The sequence below is a fragment of the Panicum hallii genome, chromosome 8 (assembly GCF_002211085.1).
Source record: "Panicum hallii strain FIL2 chromosome 8, PHallii_v3.1, whole genome shotgun sequence".
Classification (NCBI taxonomy): Eukaryota; Viridiplantae; Streptophyta; class Magnoliopsida; order Poales; family Poaceae; genus Panicum; species Panicum hallii.
Genome location: NC_038049.1, coordinates 35,453,985 through 35,479,583, shown reverse-complemented (window position 1 = coordinate 35,479,583; position 25,599 = coordinate 35,453,985). Strand labels below are relative to the sequence as shown.

The window sequence follows — 25,599 nt, the reverse complement described above, 5'->3', positions numbered from 1 at the left end:
GGGTACACCAAACCGGTAGATGATGTCAAGAAAAAACTTGATAGCTTCTTGGGAGCTGGCTTAACGATCGGTCGAGGATCTCAGTTGGAGCCATGGTACGGACCCAGTCCCGGCTTAATGATCGGTCGAGGATCTCAGTTGGAGCCATGGTACGGACCCAGTCCCCAAGCGTCTCCTCGGTCGGGGACGCAAGCCATATATTTTCCAACGGCCAGCCGGCCGGGTTAGCGGGCCTAGGCGGTCTGGATGAAGTCACGGCCCCCGAGAACAATCGTTCTTTCCAGGCGTGATCTTGGGCCAGCCAAGATGCCAGTGCAAAGTGGGCCCACTGGGGACCACGAGTCCCTAGACCCGTCACTTGTCCTCTTATCTCTTTCAACCCTTCGTTATCCTCTCCTCTCCCATAGCCTCTCTCTCATATAGCTCTCTGATGGCCTAGTGAGCGCGCGGGGGCTGGCCTGGCCGCCGCTAGCTGCCACGGCCACTGCGGGCGCAAGGGCTTGCTTGGCCGCCGCCGGCCCCCACACCCGCGGCGGGCGCAAGGGCTGGCCTGGCCGCCGCCGGCTGGCCTTGCCACCTCTAGCCCCCACGGCCGCATGCGCTCCGGGCCTGGCCCGCGCGAGGGTCAGCCCGGCAGCGCGGAAGTGAGGGCCGCGTGCCACCGCCGGGCGCAAGGACAGGCCCAGCCGCAGCAGATCCAGCTGGTGAGAAGCTATAGATAAATTCATAAATTCATGTTTGTGAATGATTCGTGTTTGTGAATGATTTGTTTGTGTGAATGTTGTACTGTGAATCAAATCGAACTCATGTCCTGTAACTCAGTTGCTGTCTGTGAATCAAATTGAACTCATGTCATGTGAATCCTTCGATTGTTTCCTGCTCTCGATTTGATTGCATCTTGTTGACGCAAAAATGGGCGAAGAAACAAGATTCAATCCGCTCGGATCCGCTTCTTGGGCGGCAGGCGCAGAACACAGTGTTGACGTTGCGCGCGACGCGGAAGAAGGCCCGGCGCGCTGACAGCACCTCGGACGACGGGAACTTGTGCTTCGCAGCGGGCGGCGGCGCCAGCGGCGCCCACGCGGGGTTCCGCGGAGCCCGCAGCCTGCTCCCCTCCGACGGCAGCGTCGTGGGCTCCGCCGTGTGATCCTGGCCTCCCGCTGCGAGCGAGGCCGCCGACTCCGCGCCCGGCGGCCGCAGCCTGCTCCCCTCGGACGTCGACTTCGTGGGCTCCCGCCGCCTAACCTGGGCTCCCGCCGCGAGCGAGGCCACCGATGTCGCTCGGCGCCGCAGCCTGCTCCCCTCCGACGTCGGCGACGAGAGCTTTGCCGCTTGGATCAGACGGGATTCGGTGGGTCTAGTGGCGGGTAAGGCCGACGGCACGGGTCTTTGAGGGAGGAGACACGCGGGTATGGCTGGCCGCCGTGCCGGATAGGTGCGGCGGCAAGGCGAGGCCCGGGCGGAGGGCACGAATTGGGCACGGACGCCGTCACGCCGGGGTGTGCGGCTCGGAGGACGCTCCGAGACAGATGGCGATTGCGGTGGCGGAGCACGTGTTGGCGACCCGCTGGCATCGATTGGGATGTGGCAGTGTGGAAGGAGAGGCGGGAGGTGGCGGCGGACTCACAGCATCAGGGATGGCAATGGCTACCCGATACCTAAAATCCGGCGGATTTTTACTCTATTAGAATATGGGTACGGGCTAATATCTATATCCGTAGGTTTTTTAATAGGTGATAATCTGTACCCAGCGGATACGCGGGCATGGGTATGGGATCGTAGCACCCGAACCCGTAAACCCATGGGTTTTTTAAACCCGACATAATATAAAGAATGCAGATCATATACTCATTTTATTATGGTCCAATAACTTTATTTTGGAATTTTGATGTCTAATGTAGTGAACTAGCGGTGCCATGCTACGGACGGTGGACAATAACTGAATATTAATCTAGTTGTGAAGTTATGATGTTTGATGTGATCAATGGTGTTATAATTTGTGAAACACTCTATCATTCTTATTATTGATGTTTATCATATATTATTGCCTCAGTTTTATGTATGTGTCTATTGGCTGATACATCTGAGTGGTTGAGTACTTAACAGATTGTCGGGCATGGGTAGCCCGCGGGTACCCGCCACCCGTGCGGGTACGGGTTTGGGACATAATCTGTACCCAGCAACGGGTATAGGTTTCTTAGCGGGTATATTTTATCCTGACGGGCACGGGTACGGGCAAGCAATACCTAGAGGGCGCGTGCCCGTTGCCATCTCTACACAGGATCTTTGCGCGGGGCGGCGGGGAAACAGAGGAAAGAGATGGCGGTGTGGGGAAAAGGAAGGGGCGATGGGAAGAGGAAGGAAATCGATGCGTGATTGGCGGGGTGAGGCCCGGACCTCGCGGGTGGGATTGGGTGCAGGAAGCGGGTAGAAAAATTTTCTGGTGAAAAAAGTAACGCCAAGACCATGTAGGAGTCTTTCTAAATTTCAATCACTAAGTTATCATTTAAAGAACCTTATACATAAAAATTATTTTCTATATGTTTTCTCTCTCCAACAGCTTTTCTATATCTTGTGTACACTTTAGAAAGTAAAGTGATTTTCGTTATCTATATTTGACTACCGAGAAATACGGAATGGAGGATGGCTACATTTGAACAACCAGTTAGAGAAGCTGTTGGAGAGTATTTTTCCATCAAAATCTCTATTTCTAACAATAAAGAATAAAGAAAGATACAGAGAGTCTCTTGGAGTTCGTTGAAGTTACTCTAAAGGCAAAAGTATTTTGCTCCATACAGTTTTTTCTTGTGCCGGAAAACTTTCTATCAGTTTGGTACTACCAGGTGGGGTTCATGTGAAGGATAATGAGGATATTTTTAGATAGAAAGTGTTTTTAATTATTTTGGTTCTTTATAGTGTAGATTCAGCGGTGAGATGGAGCATAGTAACTTCGGCCTTCCACAATGTGCCTGGCTTGTGAAAATTCTTAAAGGTTATGCAAGTTCATGGGATTAGCTGTCATGATCGCCAACAATTGAAAACTAGAGAAATTAAAAAGCTGCTGAAGATGGATAAATAGGAGGATGAAATGAGGTAGACTAAATCAGCATAGCGAGATAATAAACACGAGTTGTTTGGTAACGCACAGAGTGCAAATAGTTCCTTCATTAGAGCATCTCAGCAGTCTGCTAATGAACATTTCCCAATATGGTGTTATTGGAATACCAAAACCACTTTCTTAGGTAATTAGGTAATTAGGAGACATGCTTCTATAGTTTCCGATAATTTTATCCTAGTCCAATTATCATATTGGCAGAGCAGAACTTTCCCTTTATTTGCACTGTAAAAATAATTTTTAAGGATGGGTAAAAACGTATTTCGAAGGGCGAGTGCGGTACCCTCCCCTCCTTCTCGCAGCTAGAAATAGCTGTTTGCAGGGTGGGTAATGCGCCCGTTCTTAAAAATACATTTGTAAAGGTAGGTCATACGCTCACCCGCCCCAAGAAATCGATTTGTAGGGCTGGCCAGGCCATGACCCACCCCTACAAATCAATTTTTGAAAAATAAAATAATAATAAAAACTCGAAAACAGCAAAATAAAAAGAAAAAATATCCCAGCCAACAGGTCACCACCACAAGCCCTTCTACTATTTAGGTATAATTTTCTTGATAAAATATGCACACTTGCGTAAACCAGGTGATTCGAACGGTTTACCTCAAACCTCGCGTGTACGCTCCTCTCCACCACACTACACATTCAGCTGTGACTTTATAAGATAAGCTATTCTTTTATATTAACTCTAAAATTAATTTGTAGGAGTGGGTGACGCCATCACCCACCCATAGAAATTCATTTCCAAGGGCGGGTGACGCCATCACCCGCGCTGAAAATGTTTTTCTATTTTGTTCCAGAAAATCATTCATATATTGAAATATAGCAAAACAAATAAAAAAAATATGAAACTTCTACGCTATGGTTATTTTGAACTATAGATACAGAAAAAATATGCCAAATATATTTCAGTGTATATAAAGGTTAAGACTGTGGAGACCTCAAAGTATAAGTTGAATGTTTGAGATATTATATAGTCATAGCCATGTGTAGAGTCTAACTATTAAATGATATTGTGATCCTAAATGGTCTTAAATAAATAATATATTAACTAAAATTATTGGATCTTACCGGTTCAACTTTGATATGAAACTACTCTACATCTAAGGTTGTTTAAAAAAAATCAAAACTTCTAGATTTTGAAATTAAAGAATTTATAATAATTTTTTGGACTGTTAAATGACCTTAAATGAAAAATATATCAACTATAAAATTGTAGGTATCATCAACCTCTACAATTTTGGTATAAAGTTTGACTTCATCCGAGATTATATAAAAAAGAATTATGAATTTTTTGCATGGAATCATTTGTAGGGGCGGGGCCTAAAAATCACTTCATCCCTAAAAATGCATTTTTAGAGGCCGGTGACGCCATCAGCTGCCCCTAAAAATGGTGGCTATTTTTAGAGGTGGGTGATGGCGTCATCTGTTCTTGTAAATTGCATTTTTAGACGGGTGATTTCGTCACCTGCCCCTAAAAATAGTGGTAATTTCTCTTTCTAGGGATGGGTGACGCCATCAACAGTCTCTAAAAATGCATTTTCATGGGTGGTGGGTGAATTGGTGTAGTAACCCTGCTCCATATGCAGGAGCGGATTATCTTTTGGCCGCCGCTAGAAAAAAACAAAGATATTCTTACAAATTGTTTTTAGTAGTTCTGAAAGTAGTTGGGGTGAAATATTAGGACAAACCAATAATTATTAAAAAAATGAAGAGGTATTGGGTAACTGCTGGAGCGTATTTTTCCAAAAGTGATTGGGGAAAGAAGACCGCTCGAGATGATACTATCCCTCTATGAATCAAAATTCTTATTTACCAGATTCTCTAAAAGTACGTGCGATCTTTGCTAGTTAAAAAAGAATTGGGCTGCACGTGCCACAATGTGAGAATATCACGACCTGCCCGTGCCACAATTTGCAGTATTTTGGCTGCCTTGGCCAGAATTAAAGAATTCCAACAATCTCATAGCGCACCATTAATTGATAAGAACAGATCTCCCTACCAAAATAAAAGAACAAGAATGGATTTGCTTTTAAAAGTATCCCGCATTGCGCACTTAACCTTGCAAAAAATAAGGACAAATTATTTTGCATTTCAATTTTAATATAAAAGGCATGTTTTTATGTGCTTGGTCGATTCAGGAAGTCCATAAATAGAGGCCATAATGTGCATACAACGCTATGTACGGGATTAAAGTATATTAAGGTAGGTATTTATCTCATACTCATTTCCTCCCAAAACCCAAATCCCTCTCTGCTTATATAAAGTCCTAGTGGCCACCCATCTTCGTCCACTGCAACAACAATCCCCTACCTCGATAAAGAAGGATCAAACAAAAAGAATAGAAGACAGAACCATGGCTGCCAAGGCCGGTGTCCTGCTTGTCCTCGCCGCCCTAATCTCCTGCCATGCTCTCACGGGCAACGCGCAGCAGATAGGTGGCACCTGTCACCTGTCGGACATCAAGGTCTCGCAGGAGAAGACGGGGAAGGTCGTGCAGGGGCAGCCGGAGTACCGGGTGACCTTCGAGAACCTGTGCGAGTGCCCGCAGGACTACGTCGACGTGCGCTGCAACCGCCTGCCCAGCGTCGAGCCCATCGACAGCAAGCAGATCAAGGTGATGGATGAGCTCTGCATGCTCGCCACGACCCTGTTCAAGGGGTCCAACATCTCCTTCACCTACGCTTGGAAGACGCCGCAGGACTTCACCGTTGTCAAAGCAACTTCGCGGTGCGGCGAGGGGATGGGTCGAAGGGTCTAGGTGCCTCGGAAAGGAACAATTAGCAATTGTTGACGTTCCTTGTATGATTTCAATCCTGCTTGTTATTCTCCTAGCGTGATTTTTCTTAATAAAATCGTTACACAAACATTAGGGAATGGAAAGTGTAGCTTGGTTATGCGTGCCTGTATCAGCTGTGTCAGATTTATACCGATAGTTCGTGACATGGGTGCGGCAATGATGCCACAACTAGCGCAATGTTGCAGGGCTGTTTGTTGATCTTGGTAGTTCGAACCATGCTGACTGCAGAAAATGCAGGAATATGAAGATCTATTTCGACTTTCAAGCAAACTGCATCTGTTCTCAATTGTTCAGACATCGTATTAATATCATTCCAGTCCATCGTTGTTTTTCTTGACCTTGGAAGATCTCTTATTATATTTCTAGCAAAATGACACATGCATTTGTTATATTATTAAAATTATATGGATATGATTTCTATGTGATTGCATCAAGCATTATAACTTTTTTCATGTTCAAACAGCTATTGTGTTTTAAAGTGTAGAACATTTATGCAGTTATTATGCAAACGACAAATGATTTGAACATTTGCTTTTCCGTCAGCCTATCCAAAACATAAGCTTGTAACAATTAATGTTTCATATGCAGTGGGAAATCACATGAAATCGATCTGACAAACAAAATGAAGGAACTGAACAAAATAAAATTGTAAATCCATTTCACTTTAATTAGGCTTCTCGTACAACAAATAAAGTGGCAACCTGATCATTCACATGCTGGGATGCGCAGCCCAGTACAAGTACAATATTCGACTTCACCTCTGGAGGATCATTCCTACACAAGATTCCTACAGAAGAAAGGGATATCTTAGATCGCATCTTAGAAAATGCATTCTTTGTATGTGAGACTAAACCCTTCCTGGAAAAAGCCGAGCTACACCATGAGAAAATCTTAGTGGCCGAATCCAAACCCTTACCTTCTATATCTCAATATTCGAGTCCTGAGCCCTCACCTGAACCATAAACACCGAAGTAAGAAGAAATTAAACCTTCAGAATTTCCCTTTAGATTCGAGAAAGATCTTTTTGAAGATTTTGGAAACACCTTGAACTATTTTTATCAGAAGAGACACCGGTACCCATTGCTCCTTCTGATGCTCTCGAAGATGAGTTTCTTATGCAAACCATTAAGGAGTTGACCTCTATCACGAGCGATGAGTGGCTAAGAGAGTTGGAGCTATCACCCAAAGCAATTCGAATTAGTTCCCCTTCTTTATCCATGCAATATAATGCTAGATAAGAGACCAAGCAGTGGGCCCCCTATCCATCTCGATCTCTCTGTTGCTTTTTTATTATTACTTTGAGGGCTCTCTCCATTGTGTTGGGGGCCTTCTCTACATAATTCTTACAAGTGCAGCAACCCCTGTCACCGCCGGTTCTAAACTTGCTTCATTGCCGGTTCAAAGATGTGTGTGTTTGTTGGTTGTGGGGGGGGGGGGGGGGGGGGCGGCGGGGGGGGATCAGGACAAGCGATGGTGGGTTTGGACATTACGGCTGGTTTATGAACGGGTGGTGAAACTTTCTCAACACCGCCGATTTGTGATCTGAACCAACGGTGTTGACCGAGACCATCACCGCTGTCCGTTTCCCAAACCGGCATGATGAGAGAAGTTTCAATGCTGGTTTTCGACGCACACTGGCAGTGATGCAGATGTTCACCACTTGAACCCGCAGCGATGGACCTCCTCACAATTAAAAAATACTTAAAGTTCAATATTACACCATGTTGATAGTGTAATAATTAATAGAAACATAATGACAAATACATATCTCATGACTACTAGCACAATGCATCGAAATATATTACAAATACATACATCAAATTTGAACCACCACTTCATACATCAAATTCGTGCCACAAGTTCATACCTCAATATATTTCAATGTTTGATAAGAAATTCGAGCTATTCCTTACCCCCAAGATAATGCTGAACTCAGAACTCAAATTTTGGGAGCCTCCGTGAATAATTTTGATGAAAAATGATACTAAAATGATGGAAGAGGCTCTCCATGATCATTTCAACACAAATGGATTGCTAGTTACCAACCTTAAAAAAACTTGGTATAGTCCATACATGAAAAATGGGGGGGGGGGCGGGTTAATACTGCTCACTTACCTCGGATGGTTCCTAGCACGAACTGGTGGTGAAAGCGATCATCACTGTTAGTCCGTAACATGAAACGGCGATGAAAAATGCTTCTGTATTCACAATAGGTCCGTGGTTCAAACCGGCAGTGGAAGCTACTGTCACTGCCGGTTTGAGCTCAATCGGAGGTGATGGCCGATTGGCAAAGGGATTTTCTGCAGTAGTGTCATACTTTCTAAACTGAACCGCGAGTTCCATGATCTTTGAGACATTTATGAACGAACTATTACCTCATTCTGACATTTGTTGTCTTCAATCTGCTCTTTCTCATGATCTTTGACTTCCATCAGATGATTGCCAGAAACTGAAATCCCAGTGCCGGAAACTCCTTAATTTCCAAATATCAAAGAGACAAAATAATAATTTGGGGAACGGAATAGTACCAGCCACCAGGACAGTACTGCCAGCTTGCGTGATCTTCTTCCAACGACCACGCCTGGCCGCTGGGCGGCCGTGGTGCACCTCCATATTCCGGAGACCAAACCTCCGCACTTGGCACATGGCCCCGCTTGGTTACGAGAGCAGAGTGGATGGTTGATCCTAACTTGGGCGGCCCTCATCTCCACGAGGAAGATGAACATTGGCGGCAAGGGCCCATGTACAGCGAGCCTAGCGACTCTTCTGTGATGCTGCAATTTTCCCTCGCTCGCGCGATGAATAGAATCGGCACCTCGCACCAGCTGCCGTCTCGGCAAGTCGATCGGCGCCGTCTCATAGGAGAATCAGCAGGATAGCAGCATGGGCTTGCTTGACCGTCAGTTACTAGGCTGTAGCTCGAGACAAAGATATACGTTTTCTTTTTTGACGAACAAGGCCATACGTTTTGTTCGTCTGACGCGGAGTACCAGCCTAGTGACGCCACACGTCACATTGTTACCGGCTTGAGGGCAGAGGCATTGCCGCACGCTAGCTAGATGCGCAGCGCCGTGGGTGGTTGGTGACGTGTCAACCAACGTATGATGGGTTACATGTGCAGCCCCTAAGCGTGTTTAATATTTAGATTAGAAATGCAATATCTATGAATCATGTATCGGTCGGACGCCCATGTAAGAGCGGTACCCGCTTTCCGAGCTACAACGCCGTGGAGCAAGCAGGTAGCGTCAAGATCTACGCCGCGCATCTAACAGGTGGAGGGCGGGGCTATACATCGCGTGCACTACAAAAGTCTCATCTGAATCGGTGTCGGCAGCCTTTTTTGACCTTTTGCGGCCCAGTCAAGCCCGCTTGCGACTCCTTGCTTCCTCCTCCATCTGGTCGCTGGTGTTAACTACAAGGATTTGCTACTGCACGATTAGATTAGGAAAGGCTCTATTTGAATTGGCTTAATCGGGTAACGGAGAGGGTTAGAGAGAGGGCTGCACGGTTATACCTTCGTGCCCTAGGGCTGCGGATGAAGCAGATGTGCCCGCCATTGGTGGTGCAGTGCGGGAGCTCGAGGCAGTCCGGCCGTAGGCGTTCGCGCTCACGGTGGCCGAAGGTGCAGTCGCGTCCGCCGGCTCGAGGTCGAGGCAGAGGGCGTCGAGGATGGCCGGAGTGGACTTCCCGCCGCTGACCGCGCACGAAATAGATCGGATAGGGTTTTACTGTCGGTGGGGTGGCGGCGGCCGGTGAACCTCGTGTCTCGAGCCGCTGGCCCCCACCTCTTTTTATAGCGCGGCGCGACGGGGGCCCACCAGCTAGGGTTGAGCTGGAGCGCCCCCGATCAGGGCGCATTGGTGAGGTGGCCCATCGGCCCGTTAGGGTCCGATAGGCTAGGAGATCAATCTAACAGTCTCCCCCTTGATATCACCCTGTACTTTTCTTTTACTTTTTCGCGTTTCGTCATAGATTTGTGTATAGAGCATGCCTCATCGTCACGATCATCTGTCGATGGATTTAGCAGCTACAATTCATGCTTCCATTCAGAAACGGATTCTTTAACCTTTTGGGCCCTTGTAGTCCGAAGATCATAGGTTATCCCTTAGCCCCATGCCGGCTACGTGTTCCTTGAACACGCTGGGTGGTAAGCCTTTCGTTAGCGGATCCGCAAGCATTTTCACTGTGCTTATATGCTCGAGATTTATGATCTGATCTCGGACTTTATCTTTCACAACATAATACTTTATATCTATGTGTTTGGCAGCACGACTTGTCTTGTTGTTGTGAGCATACATTACTGCGGGCTCGTTATCGCAGTACAACTGTAATGGTTTAGATATATCATCAACCATTCTCAGACCGGGTACGAACTTCTTTAGCCAGTTCACCTGCCCTGTAGCCTCATAACACGCAACAAACTCAGCATACATAGTGGACGATGTAGTGACGGTTTGTTTGCAGCTTTTCCATGATATTGCTCCCCCGGCCAGGGTGAACACATATCCTGACGTGGATTTTCTGTCATCTCCTGCATAATCGGAGTCTGAGTATCCTACAATACGCAGAGATTCTATTTTCATGTACGTTAACATGAGGCCTTTGGTTCCTTGCAAATAGCGCAGAACCTTCTTTACCAATTTCCAGTGTTCTGGTCCTGGATTACTCTGGAATCTGCCAAGCAACCCGGTAACGTAAGCTATATCAGGGCGTGTGCACACTTGTGCATACTGTAAGCTTCTCACAGCAGAAGCATATGGTACCATTTTCATTTGATCGATTTCATACTGAGTCTTGGGGCATTGAAATTCCCCATATCTGTTGCCCTTAACTATAGGTGCAGGTGAGGCACTGCATTTGTGCATGTTGAATTTCTTTAGGACCTTTTCTATATATGTCTTCTGCGATAGTCCTAATACCCCTTTCAATTTATCTCGATGAATCTCGATTCCTAGAACGAATCTTGCTTCACCAAGGTCTTTCATCTCGAAATATGAGGATAAAAACTTTTTCGTTTCTAACAGCAGACTGACATCACTACTTGCCAGTAGAATATCGTCCACATACAAGATTAGGAAGACGTACTTCCCATTCTTGAACTTTGCGTAAACGCAATTGTCCTCGACATTTTCTTTAAACCCGAATTCTTTTATTGTCTTGTTGGACTTCAAGTACCACTGTCTTGAAGCTTGCTTTAGCCCATAAATCGATTTCCTCAGACGGCATCCCAATTTTTCTTTACCTTCCACGACAAAACCTTTCGGCTGTGCCATGTAGACGGTTTCATCTAGATCCCCATTCAGGAATGCTGTCTTCACATCCATCTGATGTAATTCTAGATCATAATGAGCTACAAGAGCCATTATGATTCTGAAGGAATCTTTACATGAGACTGGAGAAAAAGTCTCGTTGTAATCAATTCCTTCTCTTTGTGTGTACCCTTTTGCCACGAGTCGTGCTTTAAATTTATCTATATTCCCTTAGGAGTCATATTTGGTTTTGTAGACCCATTTGCAGCTTACTGTTTTGGCTCCTTTAGGAATTTCCTCTAAGTCCCACACTTTGTTGGTACTCATCGATTTTATTTCATCTTCCATGGCATCAAGCCATTTCGACGAGTGTTCACTTCTCATGGCTTCTTCAAATGAGGTGGGATCATCCTCCATTTGAATTTCTTCGCTATTATAGACTTCATAATCGTCAGAAATAGCGCGCTTCCTTATTCTTTGAGGTCTCCCATGAGCCTGAGCCTGCGGTGCCTCATCTATTTGGGGCTGCTGGTGCTCCTCTTCTTGTGCGGCAATGGGCTCGTCAGGAGCCTGATGAATGGGTTCCACTTCCTCATTCATCGTCACCACAGAAGGAGCCATTACAGGTGTTGGCATCGCAGTGACTTGCACTGGCGGTGCTGACACAGCGGGCAGCGGGAAAAAAGATTCCTGAATCACGGGATTGGGTGTATACACCCGCTTCTCCTCAAGATCAATTTTCCTTGCTGTGCCGCTCCCCCGGATCATTTGATCTTCAAGGAAGACTGCGTGTCTCGTTTCTACAAATTTTGTAGATCTGTCTGGGCAGTAGAAACGAAAACCCTTTGACCTTTCTGGATAGCCAATAAAATGGCAAGATACGGTTTTGGAATCTAGTTTTGCAATGGTCGGGTTAAACACTTTTGCCTCAGCAGGACTCCCCCACACCCGCAGGTGATTCAGTGAGGGTATTCTTCCTGTCCACATTTCATACGGCGTTTTTGGCACCGATTTACTTGGAACTCTGTTGAGAATATGAATGGCGGTTTTCAGAGCCTCCATCCATAAACTCACTGGCAATGTAGAGTAACTGATCATGCTTCGCACTATATCCATCAGGGTGCGATTGCGTCTTTCAGCCACTCCGTTCTGCTGAGGCTCGCCCGGCATCGAGTCCTGGGCTACTATGCCTTGTTCCATCAGGAACTTCGCAAAAGGTCCTGGAACTTGGCCATATTGGGTATGTCGACCGTAGTATTCCCCTCCACAATCGGATCTTACGATTTTAATCTTTAAATCGTGTTGATTTTCTACTTCGGCCTTGAATATTTTAAATTTATCCAAAGCCTCTGATCTTTCTTTAATTGGATATATGTATCCATAACAGGAATAATCGTCTGTGAATGTTATGAACAAGTCATATCCATCCACACTCTTTACATTGAACGGACCACAGATATCTGTGTGAATTATTTCTAATACACCTGTGCTCCTCTTAGCATTTTTCTTTATTTTCTTAACGAATTTGCCTTTTATGCATTCAATGCATTGTTCTAAGTCAGAGAACTCTAATGGAGGAAGAATTTCATTTTTAATTAATCTTTCTATTCTCCCCCTCGAAATATGGCCTAAACGACAGTGCCATAATTTCGACGACGCATCTTGAGTTCTCTTACATTTTCTATTCGCGAGTGTAGATGAGAATACATTCGCACCATAATTATCGCATAAGGAATTCATACTTTTGCGTAACGATATCAAATAAAGATCATTCTTTCTGAATGCAATGGAAATTACTGTATCATTACATTCGATCAAGCATCTCCCATCTCCAAATAGACAGGAATAACCATCTTTGTCCAGGCGAGACACACTAATTAAGTTTCTGTGTAAAGAAGGAACAAATAAAACATCTCTAAGAACAATAATGAAGCCAGTGTCGAGTTCCAAATGAACGTCTCCTACTGCTTCAACGTCTGCCTGAGCTCCATTTGCCACTCTAACTTGCTTTTCGCTTCTTTTAGTGGTTCTCGTCGAATGGAATCCCTGCAACGAATTTGCAACATGAACAGTTGCTCCTGAATCAATCCACCAAGTGGTTTTTGAATAATCTATATACAAGGATTCATTTACAAATGAAATAACATTCTCACCTCTCTTCTCCATGATCATCTTTAAATATCGATGACAATTCTTCTTGTAGTGACCCCTCTCTTTGCAGTAGAGACACTGATCCTTCTCTACTAGAGCCTGTCCCTCCTGAGGTCGGTGTTGATGAGAGCTTTTGCCTTTAGAGGAGGATGAAAAATTACCCTTGAAGTTGGTATTTTTCTTCTTGTGCACATAATTTAAAGATCCGCCAGTGGTGGATCTTATTCTTTCCTCCTCCTGAACACACATCGCAATGGTCTTTTCAATGTCCCAAGTATTTGGTTGGGTGTTGTAATTGACAACAAATGTGTCAAACTCTTTTGGTAACGAAGCAAAGACCAGATGGACAATGTGATCCTCCTTGAAGGCAAGGTCCAATGACTTTAGCTTGTTATTCTGGTTGACCATGCGATGGATATGTTCTCTTATGCCACCACCATTATATCTTTCTGAAACCAGTTGTTTGATCAAATGGGTTGCATAAGTCTTTGAAAAACCAGTGCACTGGTTCTTTAATTTTTCAAGATATTCTATGACGGTGGCACAATCTGGGATTGAGCCCATAATTGCAGGCTCAATCGTGTTCTTTACCATTGCCAAGCACTTCTTATTGGCAGGGAACCATTTTGCATAAAGTCTCTCATAATCTGCTCTTGCTTTCTTATAAGCAAGCTCTGTTTGCTTCCAAGAAGCATCTGTGTCTATGTCCTCTCTCTCAGGAAGCACAGGCTCTTTGGGAGTCGGTGTAGCTAAGACCCAGTCCAATTCACCCATGATGAAATAGAGGTCCAGCTTTCTGTACCATTCATTGTAATTATCTCCCTTTAATATAGGAATATCGTTGATGGAAAACATCATTGATACTCCTCCTGAAAAACATTCATGAGTGGTGAAAACATTAAATTAAAGTCAAATAAATTATTGCATATGTATAAATACGACGTTGGTCATAAATTAAAATATGCAATAACCTTGTGTATTAAATCTAAAACACCGTTGGGCAGAATTAGAGATAATACATGAAAAATTATCTATCAAAAATTGAGGCATAATGTCTTTTTGTATTAGATCTAGAATACCGTTGGGCATAAATGGAAATAATACATGAAAAATATCTATAAAAGGTAATTCAGTAAAAATTTGCAATATTGTCACTTGTTAACGTTGGTCAAAAAGATAACAATATTACGACTCAGAAAAATATCTATTTGCCTTGAAGAATTTAAATTATTCCGTTGGTTCAAATTTAAATTTCAAGACAAGTAACCATTAAAGTTAATGGATCTATAATCTGTGCAGCGGAAAACTTGAAACTATCAAAATTGTGTCTAATATGTCTTTTATAAACAGTGCAACAGAATTCAATCAAATTTGAATTTGAAATGCATCAAATTCATTCAAATGCTATTGAAAAAAGACTTCTGAAATTGAAAACTGATACACTGTTGTTCTCTTTACTCCAGCCCAGCTGGCCTTTTCCTCTGCGCGGCAGCCCAGCCCGCGCCGGGTCCTCGCGCTCGCGCATGGCCCAAGCCAGTGGCCTGCTAAGGCCCGGCCCACGCGCCCCTGCGCACGGCTCCGCGGGCGCTCGCGGCTCGGGGCCGAGCCAACCTGGGCTCGAGCCGCCATTTCGCTCGCCCGCCTGGGCCAAAAGTAGCCCACACAAGCGTGGAACGATCTCTGCCGTTGGATCGAGATCAACGAACGCGCGTGGTTTTCGGCGGATCAAAACCGCACGGCGCAGCCCCTCACCCGAACCCTAGCTCATTCCTCACTTCTCCGTCCCCGACGCCTCTTTCTTCCCGCACCCGAGCGAGCGAGACAGCGACCGGTGGCGATGGAGCGGGCGGCGCCACGGCGAGCCCCCTCGCCGGCGCGCGCATCCACCGCAAGGTGAGCGCGCCGCCGTCGAGCGGCATCACCGTGGTGCCTCTGTCCGGCGCGCGCGAGCAGCACGAGGTGGCTCGCGCAGCCTCTGTCCGCGCGAGGCCCAAGGCCTCGCGGGATCCGGTCGAGGCGCCGGCATCCCGGGCGCATTGACGACGGACGGCGCAAGAAGAGGTAAGCCCTCCCCTCGCCGGCGTCCCAATTCCTCTGTTTGCTAGGGTTAGGGTTTAGGGGGTCGCGGGGATCTGATCTGGGATTCTCTGGGTTCTTTTCTCTCGGATTTCTTCGGGTGCTTTGCTCTAGGATTTTCCAATACTAATCAACGCAAGTAGATTAGGCATCTGATACCAATGTTAACTACAAGGATCTGCTACTGCGCGATTAGATTAGGAAAGGCTCTATTTGAATTGGCTTAATCGGGTAACAGAGAGGGTTAGAGAGAGAGAGGGGTGCACAGTTATACCTTCGTGCCCTAGGGCTGCGGATGAAGCAGATGTGCCCGCCATTGGTGGTGCAGTGCGGGAGCTCGAGGCAGTCCGGCCGTAGGCGTTCGCGCTCGCGGTGGCCGAAGGTGCAGTCGCGTCCGCCGGCTCGAGGTCGAGGCAGAGGGCGTCGAGGATGGCCGGAGTGGACTTCCCGCCGCTGACCGCGCACGAAATAGATCGGATAGGGTTTTACTATCGGTGGGGTGGCGGCGGCCGGTAAACCTCGTGTCTCGAGCCGCTGCCCCCCACCTCTTTTTATAGCACGGCACGACGGGGGCCCACCAGCTAGGGTTGAGCTGGAGCGCCCCCGATCAGGGCGCATTGGTGAGGTGGCCAATCGGCCCGTTAGGGTCCGATAGGCTAGGAGATCAATCTAACAGCTGGCTCACCCCCGCTTCCTCTCCTCCCCTCCCTCGCCGCCGCCGCATTGCTTCTCAGGTGTTCGGGTTATGGAGTTCGGAGTTTTGGTTGCCCAAGTTCGGGGCTTCAGGGTTCGGGCTGCCGGGTGTTGACGATCGTCAAATATCAAACTCGAGTGTCAAATCTTGCATAAAATAGAAATGCAAACACGGACTAACATTAGAATAGGGCCGTTATCTAACAGATTTCACAGATGTTGATCTAAAAATGTGTGCAGGTGCATTTGGGCATAAAACCAAGGAAAACACAACCAAGATCCAAAGCAACACACTTCCGGTGAATCAGAGGCAAGCACATGGATCGATGGACCCACAAATAGTACCAAAACCGCCTTAATTCTGCATGGCGCGCCCGTAACCGCCGTAAGGATCCACTTACCAGTCACCCAGACAAAGACGGTGGCCAGGGTTCAGCTGAACACCCAGTTGGGCCGAGATGGCCCTGGCCCCCCTCACCTTCAGCTTGAGAAGGGGCATGCCTGAAGTTGGTGACTCCCTGATCTGACCTCTACCTGAAGTTGGTTGCACATGCCTCTACCAAAATTACCGGCCAGAACTGACATCTCCAAGCATATAAATACTTGAGGAGGGGCTTACATTTGAGACACACTTCACACATTCCTCTTTTGTGCTCTCACTCTCATACTTGAGCTTTAGGCTCACTCGAGGGGCTTAGGGATGCCTTGGTAGTGCTTAGAAAATAGGGAGAAAATGAGTGGAATCCAGGAAAGTGCCGGATTTATCGGCACTGGCGCTCTCCTCCTGCTTGTACCTTGACGGATGCTTATTAATCAAAGTAAGTCTTTGTGATATCTTTTGTGCTTAGTTTCTTAGTTAAGTTAGATCTAGTCCCCTAGATGCTTATAGGATCATCATTCACTAGTTTAGTGGATGCTCTAGTGTAAGACTCCTGATAGAGACGGATGTTATTGATCAATTCTAGAGTTAGTAAAATATGGTGTAGATATGGTGTTTAGACTACATGTTACCTTTGATTGTTGTATACTCCACGGTTTGTAGAGGTATGTGGCAGGTGGTGACAGCCCTATCCATCCTCTATAATCCTCTACATCTGGGTATAGCATAGAAGCCGTATTACCGGAGCAGCCTGGTTTTATCCAGGAAGAAGCCGGTAGCCCAAGTAAGCAATTAGGATAGTTCTATCTTATCCATATATTCTTAGCCATAGAAATCTTCTCTACCACTTACCTCTATCTAGTGTGGTGTCCTTGGATGAACCTGAATCGTAGATAACATACTCACGTTTCCCAATGGATACGCTATATGTTCACTTGCAGATTTATTTGTGATTGTAATAAATACCAACAAGCTTTCTGGTGCCATTACCAGGGAACGGTAGCTATATTATCTTCGAACATAGTTCGTCCCCCGCTATCATGGAGCAGCTATCCATTCAACAACTCTTCGCACCCAAGGGCGAGTTTTGCGAGCTACCGCTTTCATCTGATCCAATTCTTTCATCTAGCTATGAACTTAGCCCTAGCTATTTAGCCATGGTTCGGGAACAATTCTTCTCAGGGAGAGACAATGAAAACCCCTACCATCACTTGCAGGAATTCGAGGAATTGTGCTCATGTATGAAGATCTCACGCATGACACAAGAAACTATTAAGTGGAAGTTGTTTCCTTTCTTTCCCACGGAGACATCAAAGTAATGGTACACGCGCGTCGTTAAGAGTATGAACAAGGATTGGAATGATCTTTGAGACAAGTTCTGTCTTGCGTTCTTTCTGATATCCTGTATTGTCGCTTTGCGAATGGAAGTTTTAGGCTTCCATTAGGATGAGAAGGAATCCATCGGTGTAGCCTGGGCCAGGTTCTCATTGCTAATCCAATCCAGCCCCGACTTGTCTATACCCAATCATGTGTTGTTACAACACCTTTCTTTGGGTTTAAACAAGGAGTCTGCATAGTATCTCGATATCATTGCTAGAGGATTGTTCATGCACAATACTCCAGCTGTAGGGAGAGAGATCCTAGACAAAATCATGGAGAAGACTTCCTTTTCCTGCTAGAGTGAACCTCTTCAGGTAGAAATAAAGGTACAACATGAGGATGCTTTCGCAGCCAAATCCGAATCCAAAGAACTCGTATCTCTCGATTCGACTCCTAAATTCTCACCCGAACCAGGAACACCGAAGGAAGAAGAAATTCAACCTTTGGAGTTTCTCTTTAGTTTTGAGGAAGAGATCTTTGAAGTTTACAGACACACCTCGAACTACATCTACCAAAAGATACTACCGGTTCCGGTCACTCCTTTTGATCCTCTCAAAGGTGAATTCCACAAGAGAACCTGTTGACGCCAAAATTTTGCAGAATTATTTATAGGAGGGGAATGAAGCCGATGGAATCACAAGAGGGCCTGTTGAGTCAAGATAACAGAGGATCCTAGTCAAAGATGACATGGAGTTGTTCAAAGAGCGACGCCAATTTGGTCAAGGAGCAACGAAAGGATTTCATATCGGACTACAAGATGACATCAGCAGAAGATCCTGCGGGAGTTTATTTCCTTTTGGGAAGTCTTGTAGATGAAATAGTCTTCTTATTTAAAAGTCAAGTTAATCATCAATCAATACAACATTTCTTGACACTTCGCCAAAACCCTAGGAGTATAGTAGAATACTTTTCTCGGCGATTTCTTCAGCATGTAGGGCTGCATCGGATCGATCTTTGGCTTGTTGGTAAGTTCATGCTTATCAGATTCTCTAGGCTTTAGCTACTGGCGCATCGCTATAGTTTTGTTTAGTTTAATTTAGAAGTTATCAATTTCTATCAAGTTCTTGTAAGGCTGCATCGTTTTATCTCTTGCTAGTTCTTAATAGATTTTACAATTTATCAAGTGGTAGTCATTGGGTTATCAGCTTTACCTAATCCTTCTGTGCAGCAATCCCATAGCCGACTTATTCTTTGATTCTCTCTACAACTATTGATTTATCTACACTCTTAGATTTTGTTTCGTGTAGTCCAATTGGTTGATTCGCTTGCCCTATCGTCTTTCTCTTAGACTATCTCGGTTGAGTCTGATCCTTGATTAATGATGCTAGGTCAGGTCTTATCGGCGGAATCTGTCAGCCGGCCAATGATGGCATGATTGTGATGGTTCGGTAGTGTGACAAACCAGATTTTTGAAATGAGAACCCGACTCTCTATATCATCATGATAGTCCCTGGATCAGTAGCTATCACATACAGAACTCACCCCAAGCAGATATCATAGTCACACATCGCATAGAATCAAACATGGATTTAATTATTACATAATCCGAAGGATTGTATTACGAGTTTTCCAGTACAAGCCCCTTGGACTAGGGTGAAACAATCAGAAAATGGAAGTGGTAGCTAAGCTTCTGGGCCATCCTTCATCTTGGCAGAAACACTCCTCCACATGCAAACTTGAGCGAAACACGGGCCCTCCTTGAATCATCCTTCAATGTCGGGGTTGCGCTTCGGGTCAAATCCTGCATCTACCAAATATCCCCAAGGAATGGAATAGGTTCACTTCACCATCCGTATGCATGCTTTAAGTGGAATGCAAGTGGTATAGAAAATAGCCAACAGATAAGGCTGGGGTTTTCCTATGCAAGCAGCATCATAAGATGTATCATCATCCAAAGTCCGAACTCGGGCCATTCCGGCATCCCAGACTCCCAGATCAACACGCACCTTCCAAAACCACCAAGTCGATGCAAGAACTCCCGCTCCTCGCACCTCAGCTGCCCTAGGCAGGAAGTTATCACTAGAGGGAGGTAGAAAGCGTGAGTAACACTACTCTGATGAAAGTAACAGAAAAGTAGGGTTGTACATGACCGAGTACATGGCTATACGTACAGTTTCCTCCCTACAGGGGTTGTACACCTGGACCCACTCGAATTGAAGCCAGCCAGTTTGTCGACCGACTAACTCCAAGATTCCGGTCTACTGAGAAGGAAACTAGCAGCTACAGCAACCATCCTGCTTTCCCGGGTTTGGGTGCATCCTCCCACGAGAGCACTACTAGATTTTACCCCTAATGCAACGCCGGAAATATGTTGCAATATGCCCTTTTTCGGTGCAATAGCCACAATTGCACCCAAAAAATTTTGTAAAAAAGTGATGCAAAAGGTCTTGTGGTATTAGCCTTCAACCACGAATGTCTTTTGTTGGTTGCAATTTTTTTTCTATTACAACACAATTAGGCGTTGCAAGTAGCATCTTAGGGTGCGCTCGTGTAGGTTGCAAATTATCCTATTGCGACGCATCTGCTGTTGCAAAAGGTTCAATTGCATCTTACCCAATGCGTTGCAATGTGTATAATCTTGCGTTGCAAACCATTGTATTGCCACTAACGTGTTTGGGGTGCTATAGGGCAAGCACCTTTATTGCCACTAACGTTGTTTTGGGTGCAATATGTCATTACCTCTATTGCCACCAAGTTTGTTTGGTTGCCACAGGTATACAGTTCTATTACCACCAAAATCGTTTGGAGGCTATAGTTGGAGCACTCTATTGCCATCAAACTTGATTGGTTGTTAGTTGTGATCTCTATTGCTTCGTGAACATTTTGGTGGGAAAAAGTTCATGCCTCTATTACCACCATAATATTGGGTTGCTACATGTGGAAAGGTGTTGCCTCCAAACTTTTGTAGGTATTGCCACATGTCTATTGCCACGCTCAATTATTTGTATCACCATCAATAATTTAAATCAATATAATACATGATCAAAAATAATGAAGCATTTATATATCATTCATGAAACAAGATTGAACAATTAACTGTAAAATTCCTTGACACACGTAGTTCTTCCCAAATACAAAGTAATAAGTTCGCAACACCAGATTGTTTCTAACACACATAGTAGCTTATTTTGATAACAAATAAACAACTTGATCAGCAAAGGGTGACTTCAAGACGATCTCATCACTTGATCAGGAAAGGGTGACTTCAAAATGGTCCCATCATCACTTGTTTGCTCCATTATTTGAACTGCCTTAGTTTGCTGAAAAGAAAGAATTACATTTGTTATCAAGAAGTGAGCTGAAATATGAAAAGGAGGCAACAACATCAGGCAGTCATAAATTTTGTTGTGCATCATAAATTTAACAGAATTATGGTAAATACTTTGACAGTAAAAAGAAACATTCACAGCAAATACTTTGACAGTGACAATAGAATTCATTCACAGCAGGTAGTGGAGAACAAAAATTTCACCTCCTGTCTTTTTGGCGGCTTGACGTCTTTTAGCAGCTTCATCCTTTAGCTGTTTTGTAGTAAGGAATATAGGAACTGTTGTTGTATTTGCTTCTTTGTTGCTTGCAGATGCGGTACTTCTTGTAGTGCGAATGCCGTTTGCCCTTGGTATATCAGTGACATGAGATTGAGTCTTTTCCTGGGAATAAAAAATGTTAGAAGGAAATAATTAGGTGCCATTCTGTTAAGTATATAATGATAGCAGTAAAAAGTTCTCAATTCACAAACAACCTGATGTGAAGGGACCACATCCTGTGGGGTTGGCTGAACTTCTTCAGTGACATTGTTGTTTGCCTGCATTGATGTTGTAGGTTGGACAATCATTAAATGGTACAGACAATTAGATACAGAACCTAACTAGATAAAGTCATTCAATAACTAGCTTGACAATCAGGTTTTAACTAGCTTGACTACTACCTGCTGAAATGCTGTCTGTCCAGGTGCTGCCTGCATCATCGATAGGAACTCTTTCCTAAGCGCTTGTAAATCATCCTCCCTTGCCTTTTTCATTTCATCGATCTGTCGTGCATGTTCTATCCTTTCAGCTTCCCTGTCAGCTTCCCATGTTGCAATTTGTTCTTGTAGCTGCTGAAATGATCCCAAGAGCTCAAGGTGTTCCTGATGCTGTTGCTCTGCAATACGAATATGATCTTGGCGATCCGCATTCAGCAGTTGCCTTCTAGTTGGCCTTTTTGCCAGATACCCATTACCATGCAACCTGGTTGACTTGCATGCTGTGACTGCCTTGTATGCCTTCTGGAAAATCTCATTCTTTTCCGTTTGGGTAATGAAGTTTCCATCTGCATTTGATTCTGCCTCAGAGATAAGGCTGCTTGCTTTGTCCTAACATTTATAAGGCACAGATGCTGGAATTAGTTGAAGAAGAAATTGCCTGTATTTTTTACTTGGATGGACTATATTAAGTTATGTACTAATTCATTTAGAACTCACATAGACATCCCTAGATTCTTGGTCTTTCCACTGCCCATCCTTACTGTGAGTTATGAACCAAAGTTCCATATCATTGGGCTCCTCACCAGTTTCTGGGTCTCTCTGATATGCCAAGAACATAACAAATTAGTAATTCATGCAAAGGTTGTATATGCGAACTTGCAGTTATTACCTTCTCATAGCTGCACTGAGCAAAAGGCTTTGAGCCTGACAAATGTGTCGTCTTTTTATGGCCTCGAATCTGAGAATTCTGTATGCTCCTTGCCTACAGAATACATAGATTTGAACAATTTTAATGACTCAGACCTATTTGTCTGAAATATGAAATGTCAAGAATGGTAACAAATGTGGAACAAACCTGGAATTTTGCAGTCCTAAAATACTTCAACAGATAGTGCCATTCAACAATATCTAATTCTTCAGGCTTATGTAGCATTCTCTCGTGGTAGCTGTTGTATGCCTTGGCTGTAGCACTGAAAGTTGAACGCCATCCTTTGTACCGCTCCTTAGCAATGCCCCATATGATGCTCCTTGAAGTATCATTATCCTCAATGTCCCACCTAGCCTGTTATATAGTTTATAAGAACATGTAGGTTAGTTGTTATGTTAGTATATAATTTAAATTTGTACAGAAGCAAACATTATCATTACCAATACATCAGTTGCTATTGACTCTTTTACATCTTCATGGATATCTTTCCACGTTCTCACTCCAATAAGTGGTGCCCTTTTCCTTGTAAACATTACTATTTCATCAGTGAACATGCGGTAGTTGTCACCTGCCGGTCCTCCAAGTCTGGAGAAGTCAAGTTTCATCTTCTGATTGCCCGCCCTGAATCTCTTGGCGGTTGCCTTCAAGCCTTTTAGGGTACCACGTCCTCTTTTCTTTCCATTTTCTGAGCCTATTTCATTGGATCAGAATTTAATAATAGATATTAAGCCTTTTAGGGTACAAGTATTAAATAAAAAAATCATCATCTTCGCCTTCTACCCCAAAAGCAAGTGGTGCAACAACTCCATCATCAATGTATGTGTCATCTTCATCATCTTCGTCATCGCCATCAAAGACCGCATTGTCTGGTTCGTCAACTGCTTCGGTCCGCACCTGAGCAATAACAGAGACATCCCCAGTTGTGCCTTCCTTGTCCGATCTTGACCAATTTGTCAAATCCTGTTGTTCATTGAGTAAATTATTGACTTCGATACCCACATCAATTGAGTCTTCAAGTTCTAATTCAGGCATGGCGAACAAGTCCCTTGGTTTCAACGCAATAACACTGCTCCAACCAGGTTTCTTTACCAGATTCACATAAAACACCTGTTCCGCCTGTGTTGCCAGAATATAGGGTTCATTCTTATACCTGTATCGAGTAGTGTCGATATCAATTACTCCAAATTGATCCTTACTGTATCCTCTGCCTCTGTTGTTAGTGGCAGCAGGCACATCATACCAATCACACTGGAACAAAATAACTTCTTTTTGTCCAGGGAATTCTAATGAGATCATTCTTTTAATTACCCCATACCAGTACATGTTGACAGTACCACCGTTTCCCTTGACAAGCACACCACTATTCTGTGTTACGAGACTTTTCTCAATGTCAATGGTTCGAAATAACCAATTATTGATATAGCATCTATGCAATGTACGAGCTCGATTGTCTGGTCCTTGAGCAAGTGCAAACATATCTGTACTTACTTCCCCTTTTGCATGTAGATCCCTGATCTTGCCCTCGAACCATCTTACAAATTGTTCCTCGTGTCGCCTTTGAAGATTTCTTGAACCATATTTCTTCAGTTCTTCCATATGCGCACTGCATAGAAATGTATATCACTGTTAGTTCCAAATATAATATTTGAAAACAATGATTTTCAGTTCTGTAACTTACTCGACCCATTGACTAGCTTCATCACAGTTTGAAATTATGTAGTGCCTCATCTTCCGCATCTCGTCTCCTTCAATGATCTGGATAGTCTGTCCTCTCCTGCTGTAATCCATGTCTGAAAATATGCTCAGACCAGATGGTGGCTCATTCACAGCAATGCTTTCATGTCGATTAACACGATTCAGTTTTGTGTCCACATCCAAGAATCTTGAGCAAAATGTAAGGCACTCCTCGAGTATGTATCCCTCAGCTATTGAACCTTCAGGGTAGGCCTTATTCCTCACATATCCTTTTGCAGTACGTAGGTACCGCTCCACTGGATACATCCATCTATAACATACAGGCCCACTAATTTTAGCCTCTTCAGCTAGGTGAACAGGCAAATGCATCATGATATCAAAAACTGAAGGAGGGAATATCATCTCAAGTCGGCAAACAGTCTCCCTAATTGAACTGCTAAGTTTTTCCAAGTCTGCTTGCACCAGCTCCTTGGAACATAGTGCATTGAAGAAATTACTAAGCTGAACCAATGCGATGACAACTTGTTCTGGCAAAATCCTACGAACCACTAAGGGTAACAGTTTCTGTAGAATTAGATGGTAATCATGAGTTTTCAAGCCAGACACCTTACATGAGTTTAGGTCAACACATCTTCTTATATTGGAGGAAACCCCATCAGGCATCTTCACTCCATATAGAAATGCGCATAAATTTTCCTTATCCTTCTTATCTAACTTGTACAATGCTGCTGGCAAGGTATACTTATCATTCCTAATCACAGGATGCTGATCTGGTCGTATCCCCATATGCTCCATATCAAGTCGGGCCTTCTCCCCATCCTTACATTTACCTTCCAATTCAAGCAGAGTACCTAATATGCTCTCGCATATATTTTTCTCAATGTGCATAACATCCAAATTATGCCTGATGAGCAAAGAAGACCAGTAAGGGAGTTCAAAAAAAATACTCATCTTCCTCCAGTTGTGCCATCTTTGGTCTTCGTCACGTTTCCTTTTTCTCGATGCCTTCTTTCCAAATCTAACTTGTTCAAAGCTTTCAAACTCTTCAAGTATCTGTGCACCTGTCAGTGGTACTGGAGCCTCCCTGGTTTCAACCTTGTTGTTGAAGCTGACCTTGTTCTTGCGCCATGGATGGTCCGAGGGCAAGAAACGACGATGTCCCATGTAGCAGTGCTTCATCCCATGTTTCAACCACAAATAATCAGTATCTTTGTGGCAGTATGGACATGCAAACTTTCCTTTCGTGCTCCAACCAGAAAGCATAGCATAAGCTGGGAAGTCATTAATTGTCCAGAGTAGAACAGCATGTAATTTAAAATTTTGTTTAGTCTGTGCATCCCATGTTGGAACACCCTTTTCCCAAAGCTCCTTCAGCTCTAATATAAGGGGCC

General features: G+C 44.5%; 1 protein-coding gene and 2 long non-coding RNA genes across 3 annotated transcripts; 1 reads left to right on the top strand and 2 right to left on the bottom strand.

Annotated features, from left to right (window-relative positions):
- The first annotated feature begins 5,468 nt into the window (after positions 1 to 5,468).
- On the top strand, positions 5,469 to 5,873 carry LOC112903737. The gene has a single exon (XM_025972957.1). The coding sequence runs from the start codon at positions 5,469 to 5,471 to the stop codon at positions 5,871 to 5,873; it is 405 nt and encodes a 134-aa protein (XP_025828742.1).
- Positions 5,874 to 6,544: 671 nt separating this feature from the next.
- On the bottom strand, positions 6,545 to 7,172 carry LOC112901959. The gene is made up of 3 exons (XR_003230449.1): positions 6,956 to 7,172; positions 6,829 to 6,864; positions 6,545 to 6,699 (listed from the first exon to the last, which is right to left on the bottom strand). It is a non-coding gene; the product is annotated as an uncharacterized LOC112901959 (long non-coding RNA).
- An 889-nt stretch (positions 7,173 to 8,061) lies between these two features.
- On the bottom strand, positions 8,062 to 8,575 carry LOC112901958. The gene is made up of 3 exons (XR_003230448.1): positions 8,441 to 8,575; positions 8,288 to 8,361; positions 8,062 to 8,212 (listed from the first exon to the last, which is right to left on the bottom strand). It is a non-coding gene; the product is annotated as an uncharacterized LOC112901958 (long non-coding RNA).
- Between the last annotated feature and the right edge of the window lie 17,024 nt (positions 8,576 to 25,599).

Coding starts and splice junctions, on each gene's coding strand:
- LOC112903737 (XM_025972957.1), top strand. CDS start 5,469: ATGGCTGCCAAGGCCGGTGTCCTGCTTGTCCTCGCCGCCCTAATCTCC.